The following is a 23,830-nucleotide window of genomic DNA, read 5'->3' on the forward strand; positions in this document are numbered from 1 at the left end:
AGCCTTTAGCAGAACATAATTGTCATCGGTCTGCATTTTTCACGATTAATCTCCATCTGAAAATACTTGCTTTGAAATCGTACCCCTTTCCAAGCTGTGCTGGGAATATTCCTGCCAACAAAGGTCAATACTGCAAACAATTAATATAGGTGTTTTTTTTTTCTTGGTGCCTTAGAATCAGTCTGGCAACTACAAACAGGTCTGTGCAGTTATTTTGTTAACATTTTTCAGTTGTTGCCTTTTTCCTAGGCCTGAAAGAGAATGACTGGCCCACAGTCACCCAGCCGGCTTTCGTGACTAAGGCAGGACTAGAACTCATGGTCTCCTGGTTTCTAGCCTGATGCCTTAACTGCTACACCAAACTGCCTCTTATTTAATTGATTCTAGCCTACAAGAATTTATGCTGCTGTAACATTGGTTAGTCGTTCAGATGCAGCAAAACTTGGTTTTTGTGAAGTCTAACGAAGTAATTGTAACTTTCAACTGACCAGACGTTATTACATCATATTGTCCCTGGTTAGGGATGTCGTGGGGGAATGTTTGGATGAAACAGACAGAGATGAAACTTCTGTGCAGTGCTAAGTGAGTCTTTCCATCTAGGATTCTATCAAAGTGGCCATAACACAAAAAAAATTATACCAGTAAAAGTCTGTCGTGAAAGGGTTAGGGTCTCCACTCAGATACACATTAATCTCATGCAGCCTGGTGACTGGACTATTCCAGGTTGCCTGCATAAAGATTTGCTTTATATTCCCTCACCGCATTCCGTGAAATCATACAGACTTCCATTCATAAGCAAGAGGATATTTATGTTTGTTTGCACAATATAAGGTGGAACTTAGGAGCTCTCACAAGCAACAAGATAAGGGGAAATAAGAGGGATATGCAAATAATTAGCATTGGGTACCTCTCTCCAATGCATTGAAAGGGTTGTTTTTTTAAGCCACCAGCTAAGCTGTGCGTGAGAAGAACCTGCAGCAGGCTCTGCGTAATTATTCATCCATATGCATCTCGTCCCACTGCTTCCCCCCCCCAACCCCAAGGCACAGATTCTTCCATTCCCAACTGCATCTCCTCAGTGACTATAAAAGTCACTGTTTTGTTGAACATACCATGTTGCAACAAAAGCGAAAACAGAAACTGCAGTTCACTTCCCCCTTAACTATAAGCAGAATGATATACTGTATGCATTTTTTAACTTTCGCACATATGGCAGGAAAAGTTATTTCAGCTTCTACTCTGCAGGAGCTGAACTTGCTGTATTAGTGAAGATCCAAGGCATGTGGAGAGAACAGGTAGGAAATTCTCATTGCTTGCTTGCTTGCTTGTGCTTTTTCGGATAGCAAGAACTCCTTCAAGCCCACGGATTCAGTATTTGCAGAACGCTGTGAGTGACCTCTTGTCTGCCTGGAAGGGTTTTTCATAGAATCATAGGGATGGAAGGGACCTTGGAGGTCTTCTAGTCCAACCCCTGCCCAAGGCAGGAGTCCTCATACCATCTCAGACAAATGGTTGTCCAATCTTTTCTTGAATACCTCCAGCGATGGAGCACCCACAACTCCGGGAGGCAAACTGTTCCACTGTTGAATAGTTCTCACGGTCAGGAAATTCCTCCTTATTTCCAGGTTGAATCTCCCTCTGATGAGCTTCCACCCATGGCTTCTTGTCCTACCTTCAGGTGCTATGGAGAATCAATTGATGCCCTCTTCCCTGTGGCAGCCCTCCAAGTATTGGAAGATGGCTATCATGTCTCCCCTTAGTCTTCTCTTTCTTAATCTAAACAGACCTAGTTCCTTTAGCCGTTCTTCATAGGATTTAGCCTCCAGACCCCTTATCATCTTTGTTATTGTTGTTGTTTAGGTTGGTCAGATAGAACATAGAGCTGGAAGTCCCTAGTCTATGACTTGACTGTGATTAGAATGAAGCATTTGCAAATATTGTAATTTTATCACATGCATCAAGCAGGAAAAATTTCCATGGATTTATTCAAGGGTCAGATCTTCCCACTCCTAGTCTAGGGCCTTTAACCACTATACTAAACTGGCTCTCAAAAAAATTCTAGAGCCGCTAAATTCTTGTGTGCTGTACAATAGATGTACAAAAATGATAGAGGGACTGAACTGTGAACAAAGAGATAGGCCTCAAACAGAGATCCAGAAAATCATGTTTGCCATTTGTTATGCACCATACAGCATCAATTGCCATATGCGGAAAGAAAGCAAACAGCTGGTGTTTCTTTTTCTCTTGTGTGTGGGGTAACTAAAGAAGTTGATTAATTGCCTAATCCATAGCCCACACTGGAAGGAGCCTTGCTGAAACCAAGGGGGATTAGTTCCAAAAGAGCTGAATTTCCCAGCATGCTGGCTGGGGAATTCTGGGAGTTGAAGTCCACACATCTTAAAGTTGCTGAGGTTGAGAAACACTACAAAAGAACATGTCCAGAACTGAAGCTTAATTTATTTCAATGCATATGCCATCCTCTAAATAAAAAGGGGTTGTGACAATATAAAACTACACACAGAATTAAAAGCATTATTTTGCCACTGTTAGAAGTGACGTGGTATTCAGGGGTTCAGTCCATGTGATGTATAAATATGCACGTTATACCCTTTTTAACAGCTTCGAGAGACTGCAGCTCAGAGTGGAAAAACACCAGTCTGCTTAATACTTCCCCATGTTTTTGCTCCTACTTACTACCACCCACTCAAGGTGCTCAGCACCTGCAAGGCTTTTCCCATGTTTCAAATCTGGCCAGAAGAAAAGTAACTGGTGAGAATAATTAGGAAGGGAGAAGCTAAAGAAAGAAAAATAACAGTATATTTTCTGAACTTTGTTCAGATTCCCTCCACTAATAATTGCAGCAGTAGGGGAGCAGGGGGCGGCCTATAGTTAAGCAAACCATAAATTAGCATAATATATTAACTCAGCATTTAATTCCCACATTTGGGAATACATTTTTGTTTTTTGAACATGTGTGATGTCAAGAAGGAAACTATTGTATGCCCATTTGTGTTTTAATGTGTCCTTCAGACTTATCCAATGTGTCAGTTAATGTGCTTTGCCCCCATGAATGGCAGCTCTGGTCTCCTGGTTGTAAATTTCCCGTCTCTGCTTAGGCTAATACTTAATAAAAAATAATTAAATACAAAGTAGACAAAACTAATGACAACAGGTAGAACAACCATCCTTAGAATTGACAGTGAAGTTATTGAAGTGATAGATAGCTTTGGCCTTTTAGGATCAACCATCAATAGTAAAGGAACCAGCAGTCAAGAACTATGCGGTGGATTAGCACTTAGTAGAGCAGCCAGGAAGGCCTTGGAAAAGATATTCAAATGCTGTGATGTATCTTACAAAGACCACAATTGTGCAAGTCATGGTATTCCCTGTGACATTCTATGGAAGAGAAAGCTGGACTTTGAAGAAGCAGGATAGGAAGAATATTGATGCTTTTGAACTTTGGTGTTGGAGAAGACTCCTGACAATACTGTGGACAGCCAAGAAAACAAACTGATGGATCATTGAACAAATCAAGCCAGAGTTCTCACTCAAGGCACAAATGACCAGGCTCAAATTATCCTATTCCAGACACATTATGCAAAGACCCAGCTCTCTGGAGAAGGCTCTAATGCTGGGAAAGGTAGAAGGAAAGAGAAGGAGAGGACAACCAGCAGCAAGGTGGATGGACTCAGTTACACTGGCAATGAGTGCACCATTGGAAGACATGAAAGACCAGGTTAGGAACACATTGTCATGGAGAAAATCTATTTATGTGGTCACTAAGAGTCAACAATCAATCTAGTGTAAGATTTCCACTTCATATTCTGAATGCTTCAGTTATGGGGTGGGAGGAAGAAAAGGTATTCTCATGGTCTTTCCTCATTCTCCTATCTTACTTCAAAGCCAGCATCTTTTGTTGTTATTTCTGTGGGAAAGGACCTTATCAGAGAGTTTTGAGCTAGATCTACCATGAGGTGGCAAGGGGTAACAATTTAGGCAAATAATTCTGAGTATTATGAAAGGACAGCCAATATGGTTGGTTAAAAGTTTAAAGACAGATGAAGAACAGATGTGTCTGCTTTGTATGCCAGCACAACCTGCCATACAGACAGGTATGAGTGCTATGTATTTTTAATTGGGAGGTGTGCCATTTGCTTCTCTGACCAAAGCAATATGTTTTGGGGGCCAAACCTGATGGAAAAATAGGGAACGTTATTTGCATACTGGAATTTCCAACGTTTCCTAGCAGAGGGCGGTGGGAACTTATTATTGTTTGAGGGTATATTCCTTTATCAATACAATTCTTCAGTCCACATGCTGGGAGTGAACGGAGTTCAATTCATATAAATCAGGATCACATGCTGAACCCAGTCATAATGTGGGTTAGAAGATTTAGGATGAGGTGCAAACAGGAAGTCAATGAAGGGCCTGTGGTTTCTTTAGGGAATAAATCAAAGCTGAAACCATGATTTATTGTTGGCATACTAACTGAAAGACAGAGGTACAACGTATAAGGAACACATAATATAGTGTTACATTAATTATATAATTAATTATATTAAAACCTGGATGTTTTCCTAGGCATGGGGATCAGGAGGTTAGTTAAGCCCATGAGCTGTTGCTAATTTATTGCTGATTAGTAGTGTCTTAAATTGCCATTATATGTTTTCATTATATAGTTTTTATGGTTGAATTTTTTTTAAATTCTATGTTAGCTGCCCAGAGTTGCTGTTGCAAGATAGGTGACCATACAAATCGGATAAATAAATACATAAATAAATAATAGTTACACTAGGCAAAATAATAATGTAAGCTACCCTGAATTGGCCTGGATTTGGATGGCCTTAAATCTAATAATTTTTTTTACAATTAAAATTGTTAGTAGAAACTGTACACGTTAAGTAAAATAGCAAAACAATTTTTTTTCTGTCTGATTTCAGGCCCAGACATGGTTCAGAAATGGCATTAATCACTCTCCTTGATGACCTATGGACAGAGGTAGGACACCCCTATTTATCTTTATGGACTTCTCAGCAGCTTCCAGTGCCATCTACCATGGTATCTTGGACTATCTATCTATCTATCTATCTATCTATCTATCTATCTATCTATCTATCTATCTATCTATCTATCTATCTATCTGGACTATCTATGAAGACTGTGGATGGAGGCACTGTTTGGCAGTGGTTCTCTTTCTTCCTTCCTTAGTGGGTGTTTCATTCAGCTGTGATGAGGAGGAGAGGTTTGCTCTATGGCCTCCGACATGTGGAATGCCACTCTCCTACTTTTTAGCATCTATATGAAGCCACTGGATGAGTTCCAGTGGTTTCCAACCTGGCACTCTCTGTTGTAATGCTTTAATTCTTGATAATTACTGTATACCATCTTCTCCATTTCATCCTCTCTCTCTTCCTGCCCCCAAATAACCAGACATATTTCTACAATGAAGGCCCCAACATTTTTTTTTTTTAATCATCTCTCATACACCTCACTCGTTTTTCAGAATTCCTCCAAATACAATTCTGAATTCTATTCCAATCCCCAACAGTTTGTTTTAAGCACTTCATATGTTCCCCACTTCCCAAAGCGGTGAAAATTCCTGGTGGCACTATAAAGTTATTGTTTCTTTGGCTAATACAGCATCAGATTAGCTCCTTCCATCACTGCAGAATTTGTTTTATTTACAAATGTGCGAGAAGAGCAAAAGTGAGTGCAGATGGCACACTTTGTTGGCATCTAGCAGAGATGCTGATCTTGCATCCGGTCACCAAACGTGACATTGCATTACATGAATGCTACAGCTGCAGCCAATTTATGGCAAGGTTGAGATTTATTGCTTATTCTCAGTTCTTTTGCCCACAAATATGTGGATCAGCTTCAACGATATATGGAAGATTCTATGCTAAATAAGCTATGATGTTCCCCATATTCTGTATCTTTGTAAATGGAGATTTGTCCCCTCCCAGAACCACAATAATTCCCTACAGTCAAAGTACTAATTTTGTATAATGTTCTTTAATACATGATACTGCTGGTTGCACTTACAAGTGAGGGGGCTACACCTCAGATTAAACTTTGGATTTGTGGTCCAGGAGAATGTCCTGTATAGAACTGCTTTGCATCACATCTAATGCCAGTGCTTCATTTTGGTAAATAAGTGCTACAGTAGGGCTGACCATAATATTTAAATTTTTTGTTTCGGTACCATTGTTTTGGTTTATATGCAAATTTAAATGCTATTTATGTGATTCATCAATGTAAATAATCAACTGACATTTCTTTAACTGGGTAGCAGTCCTATAAATTTTCTTGGTACAGAAATTACTGACTGGTACATAATAAATCTTCAGTGGTGTCACCACCATTAAAAAAAAATGATTCCCAAATGGGCATCCATAGAAATATATATATATATATTTTAAAAAGGGTTCACTTTGTTCATTTTTTGGTTCTAGGTTTCTGCACTGATTCAGAGGTTTGGGAATTGAGAAATCCCATTCAGCAATGGGGCAAATGAACTTCCCACTTCTTCTCCTGGCTTTTGTTCTGTTTAACACTCAGGAGATAACTGCTTACGGCTTCAGAAACTGCATCCAAACCATGAAGAATCCTTTGTATTTCAAGTGCATGCAGCGTTTCCTGAATAATATCTCCAGTGCCATAGATGACCTCCCCAGTAATGCTGAAGTGGTCAATGCATCCCATAATTCCATTAAAGTCTTGCCTTACGGGAGCTTCCGTCACCTCCCCAAACTGAAGATCCTGCAACTGAGCTATAACAAAATGGAAATAATAAAAGATGGTGCCTTTGAGAAGCTCACTGCCTTGGAGAGGCTCAATCTCTCCTGTAACCATCTCACAAGGCTTTCCAAAGGCACCTTCCTGGGCTTGGCAAACCTCACCCTCCTTCTCCTGCACAATAACCACTTGAGCATACTCCATGAGGATGCCTTTAGCCCATTACAGAGCCTTATGGATTTGCAGCTTCAGTTCAACAGCTTGAGCAGTTTTAACGTCATTGTTCAGGCCATGCAGAGACTAAACAAGCTGAAATACCTCAACCTCTGCAACAATAATCTGACCTCTCTTCACTCTGAACTGAGATTTCCTTCTTCCTTGTATAACCTTCAGCTCCGCAACAATTCCCTCCGTAAGATGGATGGGCAAGGGCCAAGATTCCTGTGGAACGTAAAGGTGCTAGACCTTTCTTACAACAAGCTCTCAAATACTTCTTCCTTTGCTACGGTTAGCCTTCAGAAACTCAGAAGATTAAAGTTGGTGGGAAACAATATTGATGTTATCCAGCTCTTGAATATTTCTGACCTGCATCCTCGCAGCCTGGATTACTCTGGATTGCATTTAAATAAAGTTTCACAACTGACTAAGGTGTGCCAGCATCTTGGGAAATCCAACCTTTCCTTCAACCTACATCTGCAGAGCAACAACCTTAGGAACCTGAGTAACCAAGCATTCGTAACATGTCCCCCCCTCCAGCTTTTAGATCTGTCTAGGAATCACCTCAGATCAGTGGAATGTGTGAGGCAAATGTTGAATGCAACAGCACAAAATCAGTTGAGAACTTTGTTGGTAGAGCACAATTTGTTGAAAAACCTAAGAAGTTGCTCCAGCACAGCTCCCTTCAAAGAGCTGAGGACCATTTCTTTCCGTTTCAATCGTATCCTCTCAGTCAGTAGTTCTGCTTTCCACTATGCTCCTAATTTGGACACCCTCCATTTGAATATCAACAGTATTGCCTTCCTGGATGAAAAAGCCTTGAAGGGTTTGAAACAACTTAGCGAGTTGCGTTTGGATAATAATCTTCTGACTGATATCTATAACAGCAGCTTTAATGACCTGAGTAACCTCCAAATACTCAATCTCAGAAACAACCATGTTTCTGTCCTCTTCCCTGGCACCTTCAAGAATCTTGGGAAGCTCAGTATTTTAGATCTGGGGGGAAACAACATCCGTAGGCTGACCAACATGTCATTTGAGGGACTGAGGAATCTCTCCAAACTCTACCTGGATAACAATAATATTCAGTACATTCGTCCTAGTTTTTTCCATCCAATAGAGAGGACTCTCCAAGTGCTAGATCTGATGGGTAATAAGATATACTTCATCAGTAAGACTCAACTCAAGGAACCTCCCTTTTTGAACCTGCACAAGGTCTATGATCTCAAACTTCAATCTCAGCAACCCTATGGTTTGAAAATCATTCCCTCAAAGTTCTTCAAGGGTCTGATCTCTTTGCGCAACCTCTATCTATCAGAAAATAAAATTCTGTCTATTGCACCAGATACCTTTGATGACTTAAGGCAGCTGGAATATCTAACCTTGGCTGATAGCAGCAATGGCATGGGAAATCTTCCCCCTGGTATATTCAAGAATCTTAAGAACCTGACAACTCTTGATCTGGAGAACGCTGGGCTCCGCACATTGACCCTAGAGGTTTTTGGCAACCTTAGTAGCCTGCGCTATCTTCTATTAGGAAAGAATGAGCTACGGACATTCAACAGCAGTGTGATGGAAGAGCTCCCATCACTGAAATATCTTGACCTACGCAAGTGCCCCTTGACTTGTACTTGCGATAACATTTGGTTCCAGAATTGGCTAAACAATGCTTTGGTGCAAGTGGTCTACCTCTACAATTATTCTTGCAATTCTGGGCAACACTCTAGTTATGTTTATAGCTTTGATACTCATGTTTGTTTCCAAGATACAGGGCTGTACCTATTCTCTACAACCTTCCCTGTTCTTTTGTTGTTTATGCTGTTACCTCTCCTTTACCATCGTAGCTACTGGCACCTAAAATATCAGTTCTACATCTTGCGTGCCTGGGTCAATGATTACTGGAGGCGGGACAAAGATCAGCATTACAAATTTGATGCCTTTGTCTCCTACAACTCTGCTGATGAGAGCTGGGTGCTAGAACAGTTGGTGCCCAGTCTAGAGAAAGTAGGAGCTCCAACCTTCCGGCTTTGTCTCCATCATCGAGACTTTCAGCCTGGGAGATACATAATAGACAATATAGTAGACAGCATTCACAACAGCCGGCATACTATTTGTATAATCAGCAGGAGATATCTGCAGAGTGAGTGGTGCTCCATGGAGATCCAACTTGCCAGCTACCGACTCTTTGATGAACTGAAAGATGTCCTCATTCCTGTTATCCTAGAAGCCATCCCTGAGAGGGAGCTTTCTGCCTACCATCGAATGCGGAAAGTGATGTTGAAGAAGACATACATTGCATGGCCCCCAGACCCTGAGGCTCAGAAGTTGTTCTGGGCTAAGCTGAGGATGGCTCTGAAGGCCAGTAATTCTGAAGACAAAGAGGAGAAAATGATAGACTGGTATGATAAAAAAGACAAGTCAGAATCAACCTCACTGCAACCGTGATTCAATATCAACATGAAGAATCAAGTGGTAGAATACTAAGGTGTTGTAAGATTGCCCATTTTCATGTTTTTTCTCCTTCATGTGATGATCATGATTAGGATATATGGTAAACATGTGGAAACACCTGGGGTAGACAGAAATTGGTTGTCTGACTAGAACATTTTTTCCTACTATTTTGTAATGCCATTAGCACTGTAGTGTTAGGTTTCTGCTGTTCTCAGCCACAGATTAGCATATTTGACAGTTTAGGTGACTTTAAATTCATTTTCACTGTATATTTCTTGCAGGGAAAAAGGGTGTGTGGGCAGTTGGATGTGTGAAACATGATGTGTTCACGTATTATGTGATACCCAAATATACCCAATCATGGCTTAGTTGGTTCACACAATGTGTATTGCACACTGCTCAACCCCACTTAAGCCTAGTCTAGCATGGTAAGAAATTTGGTGAAGATGTATGATAATAATGATCAAACTAAACTAGTCCAATCATTTTCATTAGTATAAGCTTCCATAATGAAATGTGGACAACTACCACACAAGATTTAAGTAGTTTAGCAATTCTGTATGGCAACTTCACTTCAAAAAAATTAGGGTAGTGGAAATGGAATAATTCCATTTAATTTTCTTACATTTGTGAGAAGGACCAGAATTTGTTATCTCTGTGACCAAAATTATACATCCAGGTAAACTCATGGCAATGGCTACCAACACTCATGAATGTTCATGTAGTACTCTTGTCCTAAGGACACCTCCAGTAACTTATTCATTTCCAGATGATACTACCGTCAGCACTTCCTCCCACCACCATCAATCAGTGGAGGTTGATCTTTACAAGCAAATCCCTATAGTACTAGTTTCTGTCCAAGACAATTTTGCATTCTTTTTTGGATTCGTCTGCAGAAGGTATGTGTAATCATTTGCAAGTGACATATCATCTCTAATCATCCATGGCCTCCAAGGCAGAGCAGTCTATTTCTAAGTTTCTTAGCATGGAAGTCAGTTTCACATTCTGCTAATCTGAATTAGTACAGTAGTACAATAATGTGCTCATTATTGCAATTTCCTCTGTTTTTTTAGACAAGGGTTCTCCACTGATTCTTTTCCAAGCAATTCCCACTCCTCTCTAAACTTATTGCTGTGAATGTTTACACATCTAGCATCATTAACTAAGAAATAATCTGTTTAAGAAATCTCTTGGTATAAAGGAATAGGGGAAAAAAACAATGAATTAGAGATTGATACTTGTATACGAGCAGGAAAAGCAAGAGGAAGAACAATGACATATAGGAAGAATCTTCTAATATGACAGCATGAGTGGCCTCACTGTGGTTTTGTATAGCTTTGGAAGAAATGTAAACTATCACTCATGGAAACAAAAGCTTTGCAGGCATCTTCCTATTTATGTATGTCAGCAGTTTCTTCCCCATCATTTCTCAATTAATTTGTTTCCATGCTTCTTAAGACTTCATTACGCAGATGCCAACTGTTTTTATGTCACCTCTTCCAACTTGAAATCTCTCCCCACTCCCCCATACAGGTAGTCCTCACTTAATGACCATTCATTTAGTGATCATTTGAAATTACAACATTGCTGAACAAAGGGACTTACAACTGCTCCTCGCACTTACAACCGTTGCAGCACCCCTGCAGTCACATGATCGCGATCCAGGCACTTGGTAACCAGTTCACACTTATGACAGTTGCAGTGTCCCAGGGTCATGTGATTGCCATTTGTGGCCTTCCCAGCTGGCTTCTGGCAAGCAAAATCAATGGGGAACTGCGTGATTCACTTAACGACCGTGTGATTTGCTTAACAGCCACAGTGATTTGCATAATGACCACTGCAAAAAAGGTTGTAAAATCAATTCGCTTAACAACTGCCCCCTTAACAATGAATTTTCTGGTCCCTATTGTGGTTGTTAAGCAAGGACTATCTGTATTATGAATAGAGTTGCAGATCTAACACTGTAAAACTAAAGCCAACACCACAGCATAACCCATAATTGCAAAGGTGATGAAATATGTCAAGAGCTTCAGAACTACAATGCAAATGAAACCATATCAAGTATCATTGCAATATGATGATGTAGAGTTATTCTTGCCCTATAAAAATTATTTGGGACTTGGATTGTTTCCCTCCCCTAAAAAAACAGTAAGAGAATAGTATTATGTTTCTTAGAATGTAATTTAATGAAGATTGGTAATATTATTCTGTGCATCATCATACACACTGAAAGACAACCAACCCTCATCTTCTGCTTATAAAGCAATTGCCCCATGGGCTGGCTTACCCAGAAGTTAGACACTATAGTTCTGTAAGTGACCTGAACAAAATGGGCTTTAAAAAAGTTGAAGAAAAAAATCACAGAACAAAATGATTGAGAGAAATGCAATTATAGGTCCAATGTAGCTAATGCTACTTCCAAGCAATATATCTTGGTTCTCCTATTCATACTGAGCAGTTTTCTTTTTCTTTTCCAAGTCTCTAACAATACAGTTTCCACAGGTTTTCAGTACAACTTCATTCTAGGAAAGGCCCAGGGTTCAGGGCTGGATTGCCCCAACAGATGGCCCTGTAAGGTGCAGAGAGGAGAATTCCCATTCTCTAAAGCTTCAGAAGGGGGGAAATAAGACATTGGCAGTTGCTGTAAAACTTGCAGCTGTTGTGCTTCTTCCAGGTGAAGTAGTCTCTCCAGAGCACAAACCTGGTTCCCAGGTCTGGAAGAACCTTTTTCTCTAGTACCTTGCATTTTTTCAGAGGCCTCAGCCAGCCCCCAGAACTGGTAATTGTGTGAGGTTCTCCCCTGCTCTGCAGAGACTTTCTGGCAATAGAGCCTAGGTTTTCCTAGCACAGAGAACCCATTCTTTAGCTGGGGGTGTCTGCTGGGTGCAGACACCTCTTGCTGAAAATACTGCCTATAGGAATGAGGCTGCTGAGAGATGATATTACACAGCTGGAAAAATTCCTTGGGCTGTCCTTGTTCTGAGTTCAACTCTCTGGAAGACAGTGATCGGTGAGCCAAAGAAGAATAGCCCAGGGCTCGGGAGACTGGGAGTTTGGCTTCCTTGCTGGGCAGTTTAGGACTCCAGATACTTTTTAAAACATCGAAAGAAGTCTGGGACTCAGAGGCAACTCTTTCTATAGTTCTGAGTCCTAAATCTAGAGACTGAGAACTACACAGCTCCTGTGAAGGATGCAAATTGTACACTGGAACAGACTCTGCTTCCCGTAAATTCCACTGATCTGGGCTTAGTTTATAGACATAAGAATATTTCTGTGGATCAGCCAAAAGGAAACAACCAGGGCCTTTGCTAAGACCGGCTGATCCAAAGGAATCTTGGGCAGCAAGAGGTTGATGATACCTTTTGGAAATATCCACCTTTTTCAGCAGCACTCTCTTGGTGGCTTCAGACCTTTCTTGCTTGCCTCTGGGTTCCCCCAGGCCTTGCTCCCAGTGCCGAGCAGTTCTGACTGCTTGCAAAGCACATTGTTCCTCTGGTGCGAAGGAACTTCTGGCTGAATTTAGACACTGGGAAGATGATGACAGAAGAGAATGAGGCTGAGCTGCCGTTAAAAAGAAACTCTGCTGGTCACGCACTTCTGGCTCAGCAAACAATTCCAAATCTTCTCTTTGGGCCAGTCTCTCATCTGCCTGTACAGAAAAACAATCACTACAGAGTAGTCAAAGATCTGTTTGTCTAACACAGTTGGATAGATTATGGAAGTCTTTGCCAAATGCGTAGTCCTTAAGGCCTTAAGGACTTTTTTAGAGACCAGATCTGTTCCTTTAAATGCTCTATTTCAGTGTTTGGCAACTTGGCAACTTTAAGATGTGTGGACTTCAACTATGGCTGGGGAATTCTGGGAGTTGAAGTCCACACATCTTAAAGTTGTCAAGTTTGAAAAACACTGCCCTATTTCAACCTTTAAGACATCCTTTCCCAGCAATGGTACCTTCCAGATGTGTTGAAGTATGGTCACTGCTGCCTGGAATTCTGGGAGTTGAAACTCAATAGTTTGGAGGGCTCCAGGTTGAGGAAGTTTGCCTTATAGCTACTTCTGATCCATTCTACATAGGACTTGTTCAAAATCAGCTGCTAACACACCAACACACCATAGCTTCATGTTTGGAGGGGAAAATATCCTCCTCTTCTCTGATCACTGCCCAAAATCACCTGCTCCCATTTCCATCTGTCTGTTTGCCCTCTCCTGCAATCCTTTTCTGGGTGCCTGCTTTTGAAATTACTTTTCTCTAAGCTTCCAGCCAAATAAAACAAAGCAGGGCTGTACAGGTCCCAACCAAGTAGAACACAGGAATTTCCACTATTTTGTTCAGGGAAGAAGAACTGGTGTATTCACTCAACTCCAACTACACAAAGCACTCCATGCATGGAAGAGCTGTTTTCAGACAGTCTGTGCCCCAAACAAAATGCAAAGGTTTGGGGTGTTTTAGTCTATCCATGGAATGGAGCTCTTTCTATCTGGGTAGAAGTTGGGGTGGTACAGGAAAACTGCCAGGAATTCAGCAGCACTGAGAAGACTGGACAGTGGGATATGCTCTGCTGGGAGCTGCTGTAGGAAGATAGGAGCGACACACAGCAGCCTTGCCCTACTTGCCCACCTAGGCTTTTGTTTTACTTGAGACCAAGAACCACCTAGTTGTGGTTTTGCCAAACTGTGGCTGGTCTGAAACAGTTTGGCAGAGCTCCCAAAATGTGATGGTTTAAGTTTGTAACAACATTTTTTTTGAGCTTTGTGCACAACCCTTCAGCAACATTAGAGGAGAAACCCAATACGCATGCCTACAACAAGTAGGGCACCAACAAATCCGGGCAACGGAGTTTGGCAGAGCTGCAAGAAATGCCGTGAGCACTGCAAAGGTGTCATTAATGCAGACTAGAAATTTTACAGGGTCACAGCTTTATGCCAACATAAGAAGAGGTAGACAGCACTTTAAAATCAGGAGTGGGGAAATGGCCTAAGAGTTTATTGCGCTCACCACTCTTACAGCTGCATGAATAGGACCGTGAGAGAAGCAGGTAAGGAAAAATTGTTCTTGTTCTCTTTGCCTTTTCAGAGAAACACTCTGCTCAGAGTTTCTGCTGCTGCAGTTGCTAGATTTCAGTTCCAAATGCAACTTTTTCTGGCCTCTGTTATCTGGGTTCTTGGAATCTAAAAGAGGGCACAGTAAGTGAACTCAAGGAATCCCATCAGGAATTGCAAATCGACAAACATTCTATCAGTAAATAAAGCTAAGATTAATCTACTGTATATGTTTGTAGAGAGACAGACATGTTCACCCCACTGTACAAAATAGTACTGCAAGAAATGGAAAGGAGCAAAATAAAGTGGAAAGGGTTCTTGTCCTAAGAAACTTAGTCTGAATTTATTTATTAAATTTGTATGCCACCCATCTTCCCCAGAGGGTGACTCTAGGCAGCCCTGAATTTTGACAGAGATTGCTGTCTAAGGACTCATCCAGACAGCCGCTTTAATGTGCTTTCCTCCATTTGAGAGAGAAGTACGGCAGCATAAATTGCACTGTCCCCACAGATGGTCAGACTCTCCCAGCAGACTGAACTGGACTAATTTAACAGGCAGGTAAGAATCCAGGAACTTCTGATACGTAGTTTTATTGTAGAAAAGCTACAAAGGCATTATGAATCTCTTGCTTTGTAAGGGACAGATTTGATGTTTTTTTCCCTCTGAGTGAGAACTAGCTTTTCAACAGACTGTCTTTACTGTGGCTCAGCAATCAGGCTGCTGCTACCTTCGCACAACTTAATGTGGGATAATTTCAGAACTGGTGCATCTCCTGCCATTCCTTCCCCTCCCACTTAGCATCATTGGTGGTGGGAAAACCAGCCACCAGTCACTTTCCTGAACATGCGGCAGGGAGAGGTTGGGAGACTGGGCACTCCCTCCCACTTCATCTCTCACCCATCTTAACACACCGCTGGCCTGTCAGCCAGAACATTTTGGGGAGGGGGAGTTGAGAGTTTTATTGCTCTCCTTGGAGATCAGTATTCTCACATCAAACTCTCCCCCCAATAAAAGGAAAAATTCCATGAAAGGCCTATCAATCTCTCTCTGATCTGCTGCAGTAATCATATATGAAGATGGGATCTTCAGAACATTTTTTTAAAGCTCAAGCCTTACTGTTTATTATTTATGTTTTGCCAGGGAACAATGATTTCTTGATCTGCCCTGGCAACATCTTTTTTCCTGCCATGTTCCTGTGACATTGCTTTCATTTCATCTGCAGCCCATGAGTGAAAAGGCTCAAATTGTTCTTTGCTACACCAGCATTAAAGTAGTATTTCTCCCTTATTCTAACACCATCCTAGGGCAGCCTGAAGAAGTGTAAAATGTGTAAGGCTTTGTCATCCGTTATCTTGAAGGGAAGTCAGGTGACTGCAGTGACTGGGAACAGAGGCAATAAAAGCAGGATAGGGATCGGCAATGGGGACATGCTGGTATTGTTTTTTATTGATTCAAAGATTGGTGGATAGTAAAACTGTGCAGAGACCTGTATTCAAAGGACAAAATGTGATTTGGAGCATGCACACAGTACCAGCTGGGAAATCTTAAAGCATCTGTTTCTTTTCCTAGGCCTGCCATGGCTGCCTTTTCAGCAAATGTGAAATCCCAGGAAAAGAGGTGTTTGGTTTAAGGTGTTCTAAAGAGATGCTGTGTGTGTGCCCCTGGATGCTGGGATACATAGGAAACCAGGGGGGAAATGATGGATCAAAGTTAGAGAGACTTGAAGAGAATAAGATTTTGTGCTGAATGCTTTAAAATTATTCACTTATTTTATGAGACCAGCTTATTGCTTTCCTGCTTCCTTTTTAAAGCATACTAGTGACCAAAAACAGACTGTCAGGGGGTTTGGGAAATGATGCTTTTGCTGAAGCAGCTCTTTTGTTTTAAATATTTACAACAAATTCTGGGTCTGCCACAAAGCTGCTTGGCTTGCATCAAATCTTTAACAGGGTTTATACTCACACCATAACCTCTGACCTACCTGCATGGAAGTCATCTATGTTACAACTACCTGCTTCTTTCCTGAGCGACGTCAAAACAGAAAAATCTGGTATGGTTTTATTTTGCTGCAACAGGGCATTGATAACAGTCTGGCGCATTTCAGTGATTAAATTACGCCCAGGGAATATTGCCTTGAGGTCCAAGAGTTTTTCTAAGTGCTGAGCAAGTTCCTTTATTAGATATGTACTTTTACTCAACTCAACTCCTTCTGCAGGGACCGGGGGGACATTTTCCTTGTCATTCAGTGTCATTGCATTATTGCTATTATTGCTTTGGAAAGCTTCAGCCTCTATAGCCTGTTGATCAAACTTCACAGCAGCAGGTGCTGATGAAGGTCTGTAGCCTGCATCTACTTCCTGCAGAGCAGCTAGAGGATGAAGTTCCCTGACTGATACAGGGGCAGCTGGCATTACAGTAAAGTGAGAATCCTCATGCAATGTGCTTGAATTCTTTAAAGTGCATTCAACTTGCTCTCTAGGAATAGATTTCTGGTTTGTATCAAGAGAGCTACAGGACTCTATCTCTTCTCCCAATAGCCCTCCACTGGCTCTCTGTATAGGAGTTACCTCCATTACATCATGCTCAGCCCTGGGACTCAATAGTCTCTCAATATCAGCAGATTTCACCTCTCTGTTAAAGATGCCCAGATGCTGCGTGAGTCTGTTCTGGGTTATGATCACAGGTTTTGCAAGATGGGTCCCTTTGATGGGAGTTGATTTAGCACAGTTGCTAAGCTGGGAGCTCCAGAAAGGGGGCAGCATCTTCTGTAGGCCCCTGCGGTTGGGTCTTTGTTGTGGAATTCTGCCAGTAACCTTTGTGCCAAATTTGATGTAGTTGCGTTCCCGTCTTGTTCGGCGGTGTTTGACCCTGACAGATTTTTCTCCAGTGCTTTGTTCTGACAGGGGTACCTTCAGCTGATGGATTGAAGATAAACCAGACAGTCCATGTCCTTCTCCCTTGTCACAAAGATTCATACTTAAAGTAGCTCCTAGAAAGAAGCAAAGAAACAGTATACACCGATAGCTTTTAAAATGCTAGTTCTAATCTTTCTCACTTAAGAAAGCCTCACAAGATGTGTAAGGATTGCAACTCCCATGTGTCTGGGACTTACATTCCCTATATCTAGAAGATACTAAATTGGGGAAGACTGATTATTATACCAAAATAAATTAGCTAAATGTTAAAAGTTCTGCTTTACTAGTTTTTATTCATAAATCAAATTTGAGAGATTTAACATTCACGTCATCTCATCACCATGAAAACAATTTCTATAAGTGTAAATTTAACAATAATAACAGTAGCATTTATACAGTTCCTCGAAAATGCAAAGCACTCATATTATTTTAGCAGTCTTTACAGTTACACTGTAAGGTAAATCGTATTAGCACATGAAGTAACAGATATGGAGGTTGAACCTAAGTATAAATAGTTGCATAAGGCAACTGGTGATTTTCAAGTTCAGGATGCACACTCTTGGCAATTTATATCAAAAGGCCATTCTCAGCCAACTCTGACATATTCTGCTGTGCAAGTGAACCAGCCCAGAGAGATTAGGTGGAGGATTTTTAACCAACAAACTATACAGGAGCTATACCAACTATCCTGCAAATTTTAGAATTTTGTTTCTTTGGGCCAACTATTAATATTCCTATAAGAGTTTCCAGAAGAATAGCTATGTGAGCCTTTGACTATGTTCCACAAAAACCTTTTGGCTTTAGAGTGCTACAAGACTCTGTAATAGTTTTGCATTCCACATCTTCAATACTAAGCACTACACAATTGCAAAATGGAATATATTTAGTGCAAGTCAGCATACCTGCAAATAAACAGCAGCTTGTTTTATGATGAGATCTACCAGTCACAGAAAACTGCTCAGCTAGATTTTTTCCCTAACCTCCCAGGACAATTATTAACCATCCTGTGGGACGGATCATAGAACTGCTGGGACTTTTTTTCGCTAATAAACTGCTTTGGGAAAATTAATATCCTGAAAAGAAAGTCATAAATAATTATGTGTGTATATCTATCTATAAATAAATATCTATCTATCTCAAAGGTAAAAGAGGCAAGGCAAGAAAACGGATAATTTCCAAGGGACACTGATGCTCATGCCCCTTCCCCTTACTCTAGACCCTTCCCACTTTCTAGCATTCCTACGCCCCCCCCGCCCGCCATTTTGGACCCCATCTCATCCCTTCAACTGCCCAAGCAGGCCACGCCCTTCGCAGAAGCAGGAAGGGCGGGACAACTCTTTCTACCCTGCTTGTCTCGCGCTCAGACAGTTACTCTGACGCCACAGCCCGAAGCGCGAGGAAAGCCGTGCGCGGGCAAAGCCTTTAATTTCTCGCGCGCATCTGAAGTTAGTTAAAAAGCCAGCTGCACCCTTCCACCTATTTGCCACGCCCCTGCTTAGCATGGATTGGTTGCAACGGGCGGCGGCCCAAGCTAATTGGCTACTTGTGTTTGAGGACTGCTGCTATAGGATGCCTGCAACAGGAAGCGGGAGAATGCATTTCTGCGCCACGCATTTACTCCTTAAATCCAAGGGGACTGAGTGGAAAATGTGTGTGTCCAACTTACTTCCAGCAGCGCCCTCCGGATGTGTGGGCCTACGACTTCTATATTTTTATAGGTAGGGGATGCTGGTTGGGGATGATGGGAGTTGTCATCAAGGAATCTGGAGAATTTTACAGTACCCCCCCCGAAAAAAAAACACTTTGGGAGTTTGTCATGCAGTCCGCTTCAAAGCTGTCAGTGAAGTATCCCTTAATGTGGTCCAAAGCCAGCAAGCAAATAAACAAATTATGATGATCAAGTGCTGTCAGGTCAATATAACTGTTTAGTCATTGCACAGTTATATTACATCCTCCTGGCACTTTAGGTATTCCAATGATTTACCCGTGGCAGCTGTAATTGAGTCCATCCACCTTGCTGCTAGTCATCCTCTTTTTCCTCTCCACCTTTCTCAGCGTTATAGACCTCTGCAGAGAGCTAGGGCTTCACATAGTGCAGTGTTGTCCAAACTTGGCCACTTTAAGATGAATGGACTTCCCCATGCTGGCTGGGGAATTCTGGGAGTTGAAGTCCATTCATCTTAAAGTGGCCAAGTTTGGACAACACTGACATAGTGTGTCCAAGACAGTATGATAACTTGAGCCTAGATCTCAGTTCAGTGATACATTTGTTTGTTTTCTTGGCTATAGGTGATTTTCTCAGGAGCCTTTTCCAACACCGGTGTTCAAAAGCATCGATATTCTTTCCATCCTGCTTCTTCAAAGTCCAACTTTTGCTTCCATAGAGTGTATAAACAAACAAGCCTTTTTCAAGGTATTAGTTTAACAGACTTACATAGCGTGCAAAGGTGCAAATTTCCTTCAATGGCTGCCTGCCATTGCCACCAATTGCAAGAATGGAATGAGGAATCAAATTATGCACAAATGGCAGGATAATTCATAGGCCAGTCTGTGGTGGGTTTGCTTTCTGTTAAGTCAAAAAGACAAAATAAATTCATCAGCCATGCCCTTGTCTCAGAATAGCTGTTCTGTTTTTTATCAGTCCCCAGGCTTACCTGCTCTACAGACAATGTGGTAGAAGATGTGCAGCTTTTCTTAGTTTTCCGCTAACAGTTGAATATGTTGCATTTCACACCTCTTTTTAAAATCTTTTAAAAATGCTCAGTAGCTTCTCAAAGTTGCAGAGTTCAACTCTGGTCTTTTCATCAAGCACCTCTATCTAACATTAAATGGCTGAACTTTTGAGTCTGAGTTAGTATCTGGATGTAGGTCTGTCAAATTCAGAGTCGGATCACTGGCTTCAGCATTCAGTCATAGCAAAGAGGCATTCTCAGTGGCGTCCCCATTTTAGGGCATACTTTCCCCTTGGAGGTACAAATGGATCGTATCCTAAAGGTATCCCCAAAACAAGCCAAAGCAGCACTTATTCCATTAGGCATTAGATTACATGAATGGTGCTTTTGATGCATACCAGATTTTTTTCTGTTAATTTTTACTGTTCATTCATTCGTTCATTCAATTTTTATAGCTGCCCATCAGACCAGTGACTCTGGGTGGCTAACAATAATAAAAACAATTAAACACTTAAAACAATACAGAAAATTAAATATAAATACAGCCAAGAGATCTTAAAAAACAGTCGGCATCAGCACAACCATGAAACAGGGCCCTTCGCACACTCGGGGCCCCAGGCCTGGACATAAAGCCAGGCCTTCAAGGCCTTCCGAAAAGCCAAAAGGGTCAGGGCCATCCTAATCTCAGGAGGGGGGGATGTTCCAGAGGGCAGACGCCACAGCAGAAATGGCATGTTTCCTGGTACCCACCAGCCGACATTCCTTGGCTGACAGGACCTGGAGCATGCCCAACTTGCTGGACCAGATTGGATGGGTGGAAACAACTGGGAACAGACGGTCCCTAAGGTAACCCGGTCCCAAGCCATGAAGGGCTTTAAAGGTGACAACCAGCACCTTGAATTGCACCCGGAAACACACTGGCAACCACTGCAGCTCCCGAAGCAGCGGGGTTACACGTGCCAAGAAGCCGACGCTATTTACAGCCCGGGCAGCTGCACTCTGAACCAGCTGAAGCTTCTGAATGCTGTTCAAGAGCAGCCTTGAATCATATCTGTTATCCATAGATATGATTTTTAGCATCTTGTTTGGACTTTGATTTCCCTTGCCCAAAGTCTGTCTGGATTGGGAAGTTTATAGATATTATAAAATAAACCAATTTAATAAATTAATCAAAAAGTTGGAGGTGGCAGCCCCTCTCCCCACTCCCTGAAAGAGCTCCTTCAGGTGCTGCCCTCACAGCTAGGGGAGACAATAAAAATTCAGTGACCCAGAAGCTCCGCCAGATAACAATAGAGGCACACATAGAGGGTCTTCAAACCTGGGTCTAGGATGTGGTCTAAAAGGGGCATTTGCGGGTGTGTGTGTGTGTCAAAATGTAAAATGTTAAGATGGCAGCCAGAAATGTACCACTGAAGTTTGCCCCTTTTGTATGTGCACTACACAGGCAGAAGGGGGCTTCAATCGGGCAGCCCTAGCTGCCATCTTGACTTTTTTTCACCTCCCCCCTCCCTTACTAGAAGTGATACCAAGCAAATTTCCAGGCATATGTAATACCACAATGGTTCCCCAGTTATGCAAGCTGTTGGAATGGTACTCTTTTCCCCCCTCTGAGTTATAGTTATAGGCATCACTTCATCTTATACTTAAATTGCATTGTTTTCTTGCTCATAACTGTTATTATATGCATGAAATGTTTTTCTAATGCTTCTGTCATCTCTTTCTTCATGAAAATTAAAGAGTGATTTGTTCAGAACATACAAAGACCCAGAAAGTTGTGAATCTGATCAGAAGAGTACCAGTAGGTACTCTTAAAGACCTTCTTTGTATGTTCTGAACAAATCACTCTTAATTTTCCCTCTGTGTGGTGCATCATCTCAGCAGGTGAGTTTATCTGGACTCAGAAACTAAGTGGATTGGGCCTGCTTAGTACTTGGATGGGGATCACAGGGCATTGGCTCAACTGGGAAGTAAAAAAAAAAAAAAAAAGGTGAGAAAAGGCAATGGAAACCCACTTCTGTACTGCTGCCAAGAAAATTGCATGGATGTGTTCATGAAGTTATCCAGAGCTGAGTTTGGTTTGAAGCAGATTTACCTTCTATCAGTATAGCAGGGTTAGGTGATTTGGTGTCTTCCAGATGTTTTGAACTTCAGTTCTCATCAGCCCCAGCATACACAGCTGATGGCAAGAACTTTAAGAGTTCAATACATCTGAAAGCAATCGGGTTGCTTGCCTCTCCATTAGACTAATGAACTGCACAGACTTCACCAGATCCTCAAACTGTTCTATTAAAAATGTAGCAACTGCATTTAAACAACATCCTAACCTTGATTAGTCTTTTGGGGCATATCATGTTGGGCTAATCCAACCTGTTTAATTTATAATTCAATGTTTTCTGCAAATCAGAAAGTGAGTTAATTAAATAACCAAGTGAAATATGATATAAAAACCCAGCCATAATGAAAAATAGACTAAAAGATGGGGGGAGGGTTAGAACAGCTTATAAAAACACAATTACCTGAACAATGAATGGTCCTATATACAATATAGTCATTCTAGGGCACATATTACCTTTTCCTGTGCAGAAGAAAGATAAGCAGAAATACATAATCATCTAAGTTATCAGACTGTGAAAATAATAGGCTCTTGTATTGCAATATTCTGGACCATTACTGCACAATTATGCTTGGAGTAGCAAGAAGGAAATTTTGATAAAGCATAATTTTAAACTCCCTCCATTGGTTCATGTACTTCTCATATTGTCATATTTGAATTCAAGACTCTGGAAACAAAACTGTTCTCCCATTTATTGGCTGCTTTTAGCAACAATATTTTTTAAGCTAAAAAAAATACATTGTATGATTTTGAACATTTGAAAAGAAGAATAGTTGCAAAATTCTGTGCTTATAATTTGGATAAGGTCTATAGGAAGGCCAAGGCCATTATTATTTCCAGAATAGTTTGAACTTTTCAGTATTAATATTTGAATAAAGAAAGTTTGTTTACATGGAGTTATGAATACATTATCTCTCAAGTAATAAAAAAGCTCTAAGATTCACTATAAGGTGATTAGGAAATATGTTGATGGTCCAAAAAGAATTATAATGCTGAAATTAATTTTCACACCCATTATTATCATTGTGAATTCCTTCAGCTTCTTCTGCCTTTCTTGCCTGTATATCTCAACCTGCATCAATAATGCCTCATACCAAAATCTGGAATGTAAAGCTCCATCATCACCTTCTCCCAATGGATGACCATGCAGTCTTTGATTATCTGTGCTTGTTAGATTAAGGCTGGACACAAGAAAAATCCTGGTCTGCTCTTTGATTTTAGGATGATTTGCAGGGCAAGATTTCTGATTTTCAGTTGTTTAACATTTACAACAAAAGTATTCCTCTTTTTTCTAAATTATATGAATGAGAGCCAGTTTGGTCTAGTCGTGAAGGCTCCAGGGTAGAAAGCAGGAAGTGGTGAGTTCTAGTCCCACCTCAGGCGTGACAGCCATCTGGGTGACTTTGGGCCAGTCCCTCTCTCTCAGCCCAATCTACCTCACAGGGTTGTTGTGGTGGGGAAAATAGGAGGAAGAAGGGGCATTAGGTATGTTCGCCCCCTTGAGTTATTTATAAAAATAATAAAGGCGGGATAAAAAAAAAAATCTGAAAAAAATGAAAAAAGCTTGGGATATTATAGTTCATTTTTATCCAGAAGGGCTATTAGTTCCATCAGCTCTGGTACTGAAAACAAATGGTTATAGTTATAGGTTAACACATCTGGAAGGCTACTGTTTTATACTCCTA

General features: G+C 41.2%; 3 protein-coding genes across 3 annotated transcripts; 1 reads left to right on the plus strand and 2 right to left on the minus strand.

Annotated features, from left to right (window-relative positions):
- The first annotated feature begins 1,141 nt into the window (after positions 1-1,141).
- On the plus strand, positions 1,142-11,885 carry LOC103055378 (uncharacterized). Its single transcript, XM_015888483.3, has 3 exons — positions 1,142-1,295; positions 4,941-4,998; positions 6,456-11,885. Exon 3 carries the CDS (start codon positions 6,505-6,507, stop codon positions 9,397-9,399), a length of 2,895 nt encoding a protein of 964 aa, XP_015743969.1. The 5' UTR covers positions 1,142-1,295; positions 4,941-4,998; positions 6,456-6,504; the 3' UTR covers positions 9,400-11,885.
- A 3-nt stretch (positions 11,886-11,888) lies between these two features.
- Positions 11,889-15,346, minus strand: LOC112540905 (uncharacterized). Its single transcript, XM_088140204.1, has 3 exons — positions 15,343-15,346; positions 14,402-14,574; positions 11,889-13,054 (listed from the first exon to the last, which is right to left on the minus strand). Exons 1-3 carry the CDS (start codon positions 15,344-15,346, stop codon positions 11,912-11,914), a joined length of 1,320 nt encoding a protein of 439 aa, XP_087996330.1. The 3' UTR covers positions 11,889-11,911.
- Positions 15,347-15,745: 399 nt separating this feature from the next.
- On the minus strand, positions 15,746-17,521 carry PRR19 (proline rich 19). The gene has a single exon (XM_088139886.1). It carries the CDS (start codon positions 17,418-17,420, stop codon positions 16,404-16,406), a length of 1,017 nt encoding a protein of 338 aa, XP_087996012.1. The 5' UTR covers positions 17,421-17,521; the 3' UTR covers positions 15,746-16,403.
- Positions 17,522-23,830: the final 6,309 nt, after the last annotated feature.

Source organism: Python bivittatus, unplaced genomic scaffold, assembly GCF_059951505.1.
Source record: "Python bivittatus isolate LINGU-HERP-01145 unplaced genomic scaffold, Pbiv_v1 ctg000310_np1212, whole genome shotgun sequence".
Taxonomy (NCBI): domain Eukaryota; kingdom Metazoa; phylum Chordata; class Lepidosauria; order Squamata; family Pythonidae; genus Python; species Python bivittatus.

What these genes read in the sequence shown, in the direction of transcription:
- LOC103055378 (XM_015888483.3), top strand. Translation starts at nt 6,505, where the DNA reads ATGGGGCAAATGAACTTCCCACTTCTTCTCCTGGCTTTTGTTCTGTTT.
- LOC112540905 (XM_088140204.1), bottom strand. An exon ending in TTCATGCAGCTGTAAGAGTG is followed by an intron (nt 13,055 to 14,401) that starts GTGAGCGCAATA and finishes TTTTCTGTACAG; the next exon opens with GCAGATGAGAGACTGGCCCA.
- PRR19 (XM_088139886.1), bottom strand. Translation starts at nt 17,420, where the DNA reads ATGAATCTTTGTGACAAGGGAGAAGGACATGGACTGTCTGGTTTATCT.